The 12,885-nt window shown below is 40.5% G+C and overlaps 1 protein-coding gene across 1 annotated transcript in view; it reads right to left on the reverse strand.

Moving 5' to 3' along the window:
* LOC139695632 (tribbles homolog 2-like) overlaps positions 1–12,885 on the reverse strand; it is a 202,339-nt gene that overhangs the window by 145,014 nt on the left and 44,440 nt on the right. Inside the window, exon 3 of the mRNA XM_071594441.1 lies at positions 9,935–10,263. Within this exon, the coding sequence (XP_071450542.1) occupies positions 9,935–10,263 (329 nt within the window). The remainder of the gene's footprint in view (positions 1–9,934; positions 10,264–12,885) is intronic.

Genomic DNA, 12,885 nt, shown 5'->3' on the forward strand with positions numbered 1-12,885 from the left:
AACTCGAAAACTCATCGGATTTGTACTTTCAATTTTTACTTTTTATCCTTTAAAATGAAGCAGAGCTTAGAACACCGTTGTTTTTAATGCATAATGGTACGGTATTTGAGTGTTTTTCAGTTGGCAGACGCTTTAACGTAACTCTCTACACTAGTAAGCCCCTCCCTGATAAACAGATCGAGGCAGGGTAGAGCATTGAGCACGAAAAGTGCTCATTCTGACCTCATTCCACCATCTCAATCGACCGTGGTCTCTTCTCGAACAAACTTATATCATCGACTGTCAACTGAAGTAAACTGCGAATTTTCGATCGATAGATACATCAATTGAAATGGCGTATTGTTGCCAAGTCTAGGCCATGCAGCGTCGAACCGACTGACCTCTTAACCTTTGACCAATGCGAGTGAATTAGTTTGAAGACAATGAACACTTTTTCGCTCGAAATTCAAGGACCACATTAGACTGTCTTACGATAAACCAATGTCCCCGACGTCACTTGAAGGAATTATTTCAAATTTTCAGGAATTGATGTCAGATGGAAACAAAGCCATTCCACACGCAATGTTTTTCTTCACTCGTGGTGCGAGTTTAGGTCAAATTGTAACGTAATCGGATGGTTATATGCATATGAGTTTTATTTTTACACTCAATGTTTGCAATAAAAAACACATAAGAAAAGAACAGTGTATAAGGGAAAACATTATACATGCAACCATAGTTATTTAACAATTTTCACGCACAATAAACATGCTTCATTCATTGTATTACCACCCGATGTTCTGATATGACGGAAGCTAGGCCGTGAATCAATAAAATTACTCTTGGAATTGCCTCGTTGCCATCTTTCATTGATTATTCTACAAATGTGAGGCATCGTATGGGATTTTTTCTTCGGATTCCGTCCGGATTAGAAGGACTAAGCGGACGAGAAAATTCTCATCCAAAAATTTAATACGTTTAGGAAAGTCTGCGAAAAGCCATCCTCGTAGACGCCTGTTCGTTGCGGGTTGACGATGGTTTCTCGCTGGAGAACACAAAGAAAAAGTACTCCCAAACAACTTCAGTGACATACGGACGGTTTCATTTTGCAAGAGTGGGGAGAGTTAGATATTTGCGACGGTCGCCGCACTTACCATTCCGAGCACGGATATTGTTATCGTCTCCACAATGCGTTTGCACGTATTTCCGCTGTGGAGATGCGATAATTGGGCAACCAAGAGAGGCAAGAGTTTGCCTGCGTCGCAGTGTTCCAGCGATAAGGAGGAATGAAATAGGGGAATTTTGACCATTAACTAAGCCCCAGGGAGGGAAAAAATGGGTCCCGCAAATATTCTCGCCGCAAGAACGCACTTTTAAAAAAGCAAGTCGGCAAAAAAAACACGACTTCCAACACTCAAAATACATTGAAACGAATTTCCGATGTTTAACGACTATGGGTAGTGTAAAAAAATATCCTTTTTGGGGTCACTGCAAGCCCTTATTTCGTGTTTTGTATCATTTCACCCATAGTTACACATGGTCCATTATGAAAGCAATGCCCATGATTTTATTTTGACGCGACTATCCATCTCAGCGCGGTAAAAGCGGTCGGTAAATGTGGTGGGAGGTCTACCCTTCTAACGCAGCCGGTCGCCAGTTTGCTCCGAGCAGTCAGGGTGGAAAGACGTTCCTCCGCCTTAAGTGTTCATAACACGGAGCGATGGAGCGTTCACTCTAACAGCGATACGCCCTCAGCCACACGACCTTCATCGTTACTAACTTCCTGGCCCGTAAACCTGAATGGGGGCCGGGGGACAACCCCGGTGGTCCCCTAAGCCCCGAATGGTCCCAAATGGCCCCGTGCGACTTTTTTTGTTTCCCTTCCCATTTTTTTGGAAAATTGTGGTCAACTTTTCTGTAATGGTAACGTGGGCAGTCATACATCTATTATTTTCACCAAACGAAAAATATTGCAACTTTCTTAAATTACCTTCAGTTCAAGAAATTCGCAATAAATTGGCACTTTAAATACATTTTAATCACGAGGTAATGTGAAAATTAAAATATATTTTTTTCACACAAACGAGCATATAACAGTAAAATACTCTAACACTAGTTTAAAAAAAAACTGAGGTATTCTTTTGGAATTATGATTAAGATATTTTTTTCAAGCTGAAGATACCAACTTCGTCCATAAAAATCCCACATAACACATGCATCTTTTAAAAAGACAGATTTAGGGGAAAATATCGTAAAACCGACTGTTACTAACACTTTTAGTAGATAAAAATCCATTTAGAGATGCTTCGGTGAAACCATCAGAATATCTACAATAGGCTTCGACATTTGGGGAGCGAAAGAAAAAATCGGCCAACACGGCTTGGGAAATGAGCAGAGGAAGATCGAATACCCCAGCGAATATTTTAATTAAATGCGAGGTGCCAGAGACGCAGAAGCAACTCAGACTAAAACAGCAAGCCATTTCGCTCCTCCCTTTCGCAATTCGCGCGCGTTTTATCAATACAAAGTGAACCTCGGAAAGAGTTACGAAATGCGACGTTTCCTCATGCTCACGCCTCGGGGACGTGGGTATCATCAAGAAGCTAGCTTCCTTCTCCAATGGACACGACTAAAAACACACATTTGCGTGTTTTTTTTCTCCCTTGGGAGCGATCGGTAGCTTTGCGAAGGGTGCTGGGAAGGAGAGCACGGGTGATAAGCTGGGGCGTCGTCTCCGATTAAAAGAGCTCACCGCGACCACCAAATGCACCCTGGCGTGAAATTACGACGAACAATGGTGAATATTATAACAACCAGCGACAAAACATGGCGCTTAATAACTTGCCACAGTAAAAAAATCGTTTCGTCGGCAATAATTTCGTTACGATTGCAAAAGCAAGTGTTGTTATTGTTTTGACACGAATTTAATCGAATTTCATCCCAAGTACTTTGCATTATTTGCATATACCTATTACTAATGCTCGTTCAGTGGTCAAAGAATAAGCCTACCGACCGGAGGGCCAGGGTTCGATTCCTGGTGTCGCCACCAGTCACCCTCGACTTCACCCAAGTTGTGTGATTTTTGGAGTACCAGATATTCCTGGGAAACCGCGGAATGATATAAGGAATAAGGAACTAATACGCTTTTTATTCCCTTTCTATTCGAGTGTTATTCACACGCCGTTACTCTTGGATACACATAACCGTTCTTGATGAGTCTAGGAAGGATCCGGGTAAGAGGATATGAAAGGCGTTAAGCAACCCGAGAATGACGATGATGATAATGCTTGAGACACCTGATAATTCCTCCTGTTTCCTCCGGACTGGAGAGGGGAAAAGTGTCGCAATGCGATATTTTCGGTGGCTGGCGAGATAATATTAAGCGAAGCGACATTGAAGACGGGAAAGAAATGGCTTGGGGACGATGAACAAGGAAAAATTGAGGCCGGCGGGAAGGTATTAAAGAGCCCGGAGAAGGGCGGAGAGCGCAACACGCCCATTTCGCGGAGAACATCGTCACAATATCGATTAAATACAATGGTAACCTTAACGGTATTGCGACGCAATCCACCGAGGGATGGAGTGGTGCGCTTTCAAATATCGACACGTCACATAGATTAATCGATCTCGCAAGTAAACAGGGGAGATTTCATTACGTACGTTAGCGTAATGAAAAAGCATGAAAAAAATGGAATGTTTTAAACTATCATCTTATCACAATTCATTCTCATCTGGGTCTTGGTCTTCAAAACTAATCTTAAAACTTTGTCGTCTCATGATGCGCAAGAGGAATTATTGTATTAGAGAAAAAAACTAAAGATTTCTGTATCTTGACAGAACTATACTTGGCGAAACTTCGAATATATATTCCATGCCAATGCTTTATGTTTTATAAAAGAAATTACTCAACAAAATTTAAATCACAAGTGTGTTAAAAGTGAGAGTGTTAAAAATAGCTATTTAGGTGACTACGCGTGAAATGAATTCGGATGTAGAACTGTAATAATATGACATCGAGTATAAGAAAATATATACGGAGGCAGGAATAAATTCGTTGGAATGGGCTAAATATGATAAAATAATGATAATTGATGACAGGTCAGAGTTCAATGTTTCAGCGAGAGAGCAATATTATGCATATTTCATTACAATAATTATGTGGCCATTCTGACTTTATCTTACTGCGTATTATGATACTAATTCTACCATAAACTTACGAAATGTAAACACCACATTGAATATGAAATCGTATACGTGTGTGTGTATGTGTGTATATATATATATAAATACATATATATATAAATACATATATATATAAATACATATATATATATATACATATATATATACATATATAATGGGCTGACACAATATAACACAAATTCTATTTGTGTTATATTGTGTCAGCCCATTATTGTGCCGCTCGTGTGAGTTTTTCCGTACAATCGTAAATACATATATATATATATATATATATATATATATATATATATATATATAAATACATATATATATATAAATATATATATATAAATAAAATATCTTCGAAATGGAACGCTCTTCGGCGACACACAAATATATAAAAACACAGATGTAGATTTTTAGACTATAGAGACAAAGAAAGGACACTCACAATTTGTTATTTTACGTTTCGACAGCACGGCTGTCGTCTTCAGAATGGCGTTCTCGGGGAAGAGCGGAGAGGATGTGCGGGGGAGAGGTGGGGGAAGGAGAGGTAAAGGGACCAATAGGAAATGAACAAGGGGGTGGGGGGGATATGTAGGCAGCCAATTGATGCATTCAGTGGGCTTGGTTCAGCCCGGGCGGTTTGAATGATTGGGCCACCCAGATATGCGCCATCTCGCGGGTTCTCACCTCTATTATACTCGCAGATTTGGGAAGGATTTCAATCACCGAAACAGAGAAGCAGTCGTCAAAAGATTGGTTGTGGGAAGCGGTGTGAGTAGGGATGGGATAATTAAGAAAGGTGGGAGATTTGGTGGAATATCGGTGGTTATTCATGCGGAGGGAAAGTGCGGTCGTGCATTCGCCCACGTAGAAGGCAGGGCAGAAGTTACAGGAGAGGCGATATATAATATTTTTTGAGGTACAGGTGGCGAGTGGTTGGGAGTTGGTACTGAGTGAGGGGGAGGGTCTTAAGAGATGACAGCATTTGCAGCGTGGGCGGTTGCATGGTGCGGATAGGGGCGGGGGAGAGACGGGGGTGCTTGAAGTTGGATTTGGGGACTTAAAGATGTCTCGCAGGTTCGACGGGCGTTTAAACACTCAGTGTTAACACTCAGTCCACATCACTTTTATTCCCACACTGTCCCTCTGTTTCGTCTCCGCTCTTCCCCGAGAACGCCATTCTGAAGACGACAGCCGTGCTGTCGAAACGTAAAATAACAAATTGTGAGTGTCCTTTCTTTGTGTCTCTATATTCTAAAAATCTACATCTGTGTTTATATATATATATATATATATATATATATATATATATATATATATATACTACCTTGAACAAAAAGTTCCCGGAATAACCACCGTGTGGCGCTCCCATCATTCCGATTTGAGTTCTGTTTTTTTTGTTAAATTGGTACATCTGTTGTTGATATTCCCTTTAAATCTTAGTGTCATAACTTGACATTTGCAAAAGTTACGTAGCCAAGAGTACATCTATCTCTGTGTGTGTTGGCGATTTTTTACAATTGCAGAAATGGATTTAAATTTGCAACAACGAACTTGTATTAAATTTTGCGTAAAAACGGATTTAGTGGCGCACGGACGTTGGAAATGTTGGAAAAGTGTTTCGGCAACGATTCTCTAAAAAAAACGGTCGTTTACCAGTGGCACGAGCGGTTCAGAAGTGGTCGTGAGTCAATCGAAGATGATGAACGCAGTGGCAGACCATCGACATCGAAAGTCGGTGAAAAAATTGATAAAGTAAAAGAAATGTTGGTCAATAACCGCAAATTAACCATCAGAGAAATAGCGGAGGACTTGAACATTGCCTATGGATCCGCCCAAGACATTGTGGTTAATGATTTGGGTTTCCGTCGTGTAGCAGCAAAGTTGGTGCCAAAAGACCTCAATTTCATGCAAAAAAGAGACCGTGTTGACGTCGCAAAAGACATGATTTGCGAGGCTGAATCCGATCCCACATTCATCAAAAGGATCATTACTGGAGACGAGACGTGGGTTTATGAGTACGACACGCAATCCAGACATCAGGCAAGTGAATGGCGTTCACCAAATGAGCCGAGACCAAAAAAACCACGTCGTTTTCAGTCAAAAAAGAAGGCAATGCTGACGGTTTTCATGGATTACAACGGTGTAGTGCATCATGAATTTTTGCCAGAAGGCCAGACAGTAAACAAAGAGTATTATTTGGGCGTTATGAGACGTTTGCGTGAAGCAATTCGCCGAAAGAGACCAGAAATGTGGGCAGAAAACTCGTGGATTTTGCACCATGATAACGCACCGTCGCACAGTGCTATCATTATTCGTAATTTTTTGACGAAAAATGCAACAAATACCATCCAACAGCCACCGAATTCACCTGATTTGGCTCCCTGTGACTTCTTTCTGTTCAATCGAGTTAAAAAACCATTACGGGGAACGCGTTTTAGCAGCCGAGAGGAAGTAATGGAAAAATCGCAGGAAGCACTGATGGACATACCGAAAACCGAATATAAAAAATGTTTCGAGGATTGGATCAAGCGCTGGCATAAGTGTGTTGCAGTCGATGGGGATTACTTTGAAGGGGACAATATAGATTTAGATGAATAAACTTGTATTTTTAATTTTCTGAATAAATTCCGGGAAATTTTTGATCAAGGTAGTATAGGTAGATACTTAATTGTGAATTTTCAATTAAAAACAAACTTTCTGGCTTATGCTGTGAATGCAAAAGCTTCTTTCTTAAGAATTGGTTCTTATGGGATAAAATAACTTTTAAGCATGTTACTCTATCAAATTCTTAAGCAAGAATAATCTTCTCCATTCAGTAACATGAAAACATTCAAGTTTCATTGATCTAGTGTTTTTGAGAAATGGAACACCAGAGGACCCGATGACTTTCCTTTCAATTACAGACACTGGACGAAAGTTCCCACTTCCCAATGTCGACGTTTCCCGAACTTCAAGCCCGGCCTTCTTCAGGTCGACAACTGACCGAAATCGCGAACGCATTTTCAAATACCACCGAGAGTGCTCGAAATAAATTCCGTCCCGACGCATTCGCACAATTCCTCTTGTAATGAGTGTAAATCACGTTAAAGAAGTGTATTTCATTTCACTACCAACGTTTTATCACCTTTACCCCGCGTCTTCTTCAGGTCGAATAAGCGCAGAAATCGGTCGCCAGTCTAATACTCGTACCACCCCATAAGGTCCAATTGGGACGCCATCTTGATGCACTACCCGTTAGATTTTCGTATATTTTTTAAGAGAGAGAGAGAGAGATAGCACACATATATAATAGTATAATACAATTTACGTGCAGTATTCCAGGGAAATGTTGGATATTAGAAGTGGGGAAGGTGCCCGCCGCAGCGCGTTGGCGGATAATTGCCTGTCGAAATTTTTTGCGCAATCGAATGTGTAAGTCAAAGAAGGTGGAACTTGAACCGTAAAGCAACACTCAGCGGGAGGGAATGAACACACGCATAGTACACACACGCTGATGTTGACTCTGCAACTGCTTTCTATCAATCGTCCTTCCACTAATGCCTGAAGGGAAACCCGATCTGTCACAGCGATCCTATTATCATCTCTTTCGTTACTGCGACGCAGAGCTCAGAAGTCGAACACCAACGTACGGAATAGAGCTGCGGGTCAGACACTAGGGTTCGGGGTGGAGTTTTAATCTTCCCTCCCCGTCCATAGGCTAGAAGGGGTTGATTGGATCGTAACAAGATGGAAATAATCTCCGTTAGGTAACACTTAAGAACTCGGTTGGAAAAAAACTACATAAAATTACGACACTTTAGTATCACATTTGAAACGCCATTATCAATCACTTCTCTCAACGATGACATTTTTCGCAGCGGGAATTTTCGTGAACGGTTTCGAAAAAAATCCATTAGGAAGTTCGTTCTGTGAACGATCGCAATATTTCATTACAAATTATTAAATTGAAAAAATTATTCTCGTCTCATATGTTTAAAATCAAAATGTTTTTTTTTATGTAATGTGTCTTAAAGGTTGAAGAAAATTTATATATCTTTGCACTTCTTTTCAATTACAGTATTTCCCTGAAGATGACTAAGGAGTTATGTGGTATAACAATAAAGAATATATCTGCAAGACTTCGGTGCGTTTTTTCAATCGTTCACGACGACATTATTAATGTTTCTCCATGGTTACCTAATGGAAATCATTTCGATAGATTGAGAAACACAACCTGTCCTGAGCATCCTCTGCCATTTACTCTGACAGTGATAAGTTTCACGGCTAAAACTCATGGGTGCGCGCATCATTTTTGAGTGCTACTCAATTTATTCCCCTTTCTCACCTTGCGCCGAGTGTATGAAATAATATCACACTTAAAGATTACGAAAACGTCTTTCGTCTCGATCGTAGAAATAAAATGTTTCATCTTCGACTGCAGTATTTATTATCGCACGAGGTCCACCTTGAAAGATACGAGTTGTTTTTTACACCATCGCTGCTGACTGCTTCATCTAATTCGCTTTTCTCCCTAACGTTTATGGTCCACGAGAAAGTTGACCATCAACATCTAAGTTTAACCGCCACTTGTTTAAAAGAATTATTGGCGAGTTCGTGACTCGATCCGCTCTGCAATTTGAAAAATGTATCCCAAATAGAAAAATTCAGATTGAAACGAAAGGTCAGAGAATATTTTCACGCATTCTTAAAAAAAGTGGAAAAATTTAATCCAGTCGAACGTAGCGCTCTTTATTTCCGGTTCTATTGGATAATTGAATCGTATCGTGAAACTAATTTACCAGCTATTCAGCTTTGCTAAGGAAACGAATCGGCATTTCCTCATGGTGAAAATTTGGGGCTACCACATCATACTACTAGGCGACCCTAGAGAATTGGATGATAATGAATGGGACGATTGGAGATCGAATGCCGGCGAATGGACCGAAAGATTTTCGGACCCATCCTGGTCCCAAGAAGTACGTACATTGGTTCAACAGGAAACAAGACGAAGATTAAGTCGCTAAGATGTTTGGAATTGGCTATATTGCATATTTGCCATCGAAATCACTATCATGAATCCCAGATTTGATTTAATAGATTAGGCACAGCTCACTTGTAAAACCAACTGCGAATGTTTAATTTTCATCATGACAACTCGCCGGCTCATTCGCCTCAAAGAACTCGTGAGTTTTTGACCAAAAATAAGACCGCTAAGCTTCCCCACCCAACCTGCTCACCAGACCTGGCGTCATTTGACATTTCCTTGTTCCCCAAACTAAAAACCCCAGTCAAAGGAAAACGATTTGCCTCCATTCCAGAGATAGAGAAAAATCCGACGGAGGAACTGATGAGCATTCGCGGAATAAACGTTCCAGGACTGTTTCAAAAAGTGAAAACACCTTTGAGGAGAAGGAGACATCTTTGAAGTGGATCCTGGCCAATCATTTGTAAGTGAAGTACATTTTGTGATAAAAAAAGTTATGAAACATTTTGAAAAGACCTCGTACAGCTAGAACTAAACCCCATACTGCATCTAAAATTCAAACATCATACAGAAAGCTGGAGCCCGTTTCTTGCCCTGTGCCACTAACGATTTTCCAGCAAGATTTGATAGCCAAAGAAATCACACAGCAGGTGCAAAGGTCGAGTGGGGTCACTCTTAATCTAATCCGGGCACCCCAGTCAGTAGCACAACTCATTTCTGAAGAGGTTAACACACGGAACTGGAAAGAAGATGGGAAAGGGATGGGGAGTTTCCACCATAGGGTCAAAAATGGTCACTCACCGGTGCTTATCCGCGAAGACGAACTTCCTCAGCTTCAGGTCTCTGAGGACAACGCCGCTGTGGTGGCAGTCCCTGACCGCGGCGGCCATTTGGCGAAACAATCTCCTCGCCTCCGACTCCTTAAGCCTCCGTCGGCTCCTCACGTGGGAGTGGAGGTCGCCCCCGGGGGCCGGGGGCAGCAGGAGGTACACCCTGGGGGGAACGGCGGCCTCCTCGCCACCATCCCCTCCGCCGCCCCACACCACCTCGGAGAGGGGCGAGACGTGGGGATGGGGGCTCATCCTGAGGTGGGCATTAACCATCACCCGACCCGCCTCCGGACTCAGCACCTAAGGCGAAGAAAAGAAAGACCAATCGATCGTCAGAATAATGATCAAAATTCCACAAAACCGCATTCAGCAACCATTCAAGTGGTTGGAAAAGTGACGGTCCATTTAAATTAATAACGCTAACGAATCAATAAACGTTACCATCATATGTTACGCGTGTAATTCATCTGCTCAGGATTAGTTGGGGCCAGTCCCTTTACCGGTTATATCTGCGGTTTTACATTAAGAATACTGTTACCAAAAAGGTTGTGTGAAGCCAGGGGTGCCCAGGGGCAACACCCGGAAGTGAATCAGAGATCTCCGGTCAGTAGCCGGAGCATTCTACCCATTTAACTACCATGCCCTTCAATTATTCACACACTAATGAATTAATGTATGTTTGTTTGTCTGTTCAAATCAAACACAAACCACTGAGCGTATATATTTCATTGATTTTGTTGCTTGGAATGACTAAACTACATTGCGGATGGTCCACGAATGGCATGGGATTACACCCTGCCACGTACCCTGATGGTAGGGCTTCTTGCAGGAGCCAGTACGTTCATCTACATGGCCCACTGTAAGATCCAACTTCCTCGATATATACGAATAGTTCTAGTTTGACGCAGTTGCAGAGGGAATCATTTTTGTTCCGCCTTACATTAAGGATGACTGTATTAAATTATGTTTCCTTAAGCGATAAAGAGTTTGAACCTTTTACGTCTTAGGGAAATATTATTTGATATAACCATTCTTAAAGAGGCCGTAATCCAACTTACTTTAGCAGGCAAGAACAAAACTAAAAGTGCAATTGGCTGTCGAACAGCTGGCGATTTAAAGAATTTTTTTTTTAACTCGAACAAATTCGTTAAGTCGCCACTTGGTTGCGATGTCACATCTGGAATTCACTATTTTACATCAGAAAATAAAGGAAAGTTAGCCATAAAATGGTATTTTCTATTGGAAATGAAAAATAGTGACTTTGTGATTACACAGAATATTTATTACTACGATACGACCCAGGTTTCGGTGCTCAACGACATCTTCAGGTCAACATCATCTTCAGGTTGAACGTCGAAAGCCGGATCGTATCGTAGTAATAAATATTCTGTGGAATCACAAAGTTACCATTTTTCATTTCCCAAATGAATCGATGCCATAAAGTTACACTGGAAACCATCAATGGTATTTTCTATATTTCAAACGACTTAAATTAATTTTTCAAACATTTTAACATTCACCACAGTTGCAAATACTATTACAGCATGAATGCGAGACGAGGTGGTTACTAAGGCATAGACTGTTTCAACAGAGGGATGCTTATTAAATAGCACAAAAACATACTTCCTGGGTCACTTGGAAGATATTTATTCTTGTCCCTAATCGGTTTGCGGGAAAATTTATATATCATAAGATTTTTTTATAATTCCACCATTTCATATCTTCAGCAACCATTCAGCTGCTTCCTTATTCTCCTCTCCTTGTTACCCGCACCTGCCCTGAACTTTCCTCCTAGGACCATGAAGCCCCTCACAAGTTTCTCCCCGTGAACTCATTCCTAACTCATTTCCATCTTCGAATAACAAAACACAACAAGACGTCACCGGGGTCATTATACACCACGCAACAGATGCCTTAATGGCCTCCATCTACACTCGCGAAAGCAGATTTCAAGCTGGAAACCAGCACGATTTGCAAGTCAACCGAGTCGTAATAGAACTTAAGATGAAGTCGCTAAAATCAATTTGAATTGACGGGTCCACCAAGGATCGAAAACAGGTTAACGAATTGACATTGAAAGCTTCTGGACACTTTCTCTGCTCCAAGGATTTGAATACTGCTTTGAGATGGTGATGACATCCTACATGGTACCCTGAAAGCCACCGCTTGGCCGGTGGTGATTTAAAACCAGGCATGCCAAATCCCAAATGAAGTTTTTCTCAATTTATGGCAGCTTTGTATGCCTATATAGTACATAAGATATATATATATATATATATATATATATATATATATATATATATATATATATATATATATATATATATTATTCTTATTAGGTTATCTACCGGTTAAGGTAGGTTTTTGGATGGACACAGCAACCAAATAAATATTTTGTGATTCCTAACAAAACACAAAATCCAGCATCCTGTTGTACATCAGACCCCTCTTCATCTCTGAGTACTTTCTTCCTCCCTTCATCCCGTCCAACACCCCTATATATATATATATATTTATATATATATATATATATATATATATATATATATATATATACATATACATATACATATACATATATATATATATATATATATATATATATATATATATATATATATATATATATATAGAGCTGTTAGCAACAAGAAGGACATTAACTAAGGCTAGATGAGATAGAAGCAACATACTAGACTACTTAGAACGAAAAAATAAAACACTTTTCCTTGCCTAGCGTGATCGGTTAATCTAATATCTTATCGTTCGTGGGAAACACGACACATTAAATTTATCTGTTCTACCACTAAATCTCTCTAATTTCATTTAAATCATCTCTTCTACCGTAGTACGATGGGGATAATAACACATTTTCAACAACAACGCTACATATACCTGATTCCAACTTGTGTATACTAAGAGATG

This window comes from Hetaerina americana, unplaced genomic scaffold, assembly GCF_022747635.1.
Source record: "Hetaerina americana unplaced genomic scaffold, ioHetAmer1.1.p SCAF_61, whole genome shotgun sequence".
NCBI lineage: Eukaryota > Metazoa > Arthropoda > Insecta > Odonata > Calopterygidae > Hetaerina > Hetaerina americana.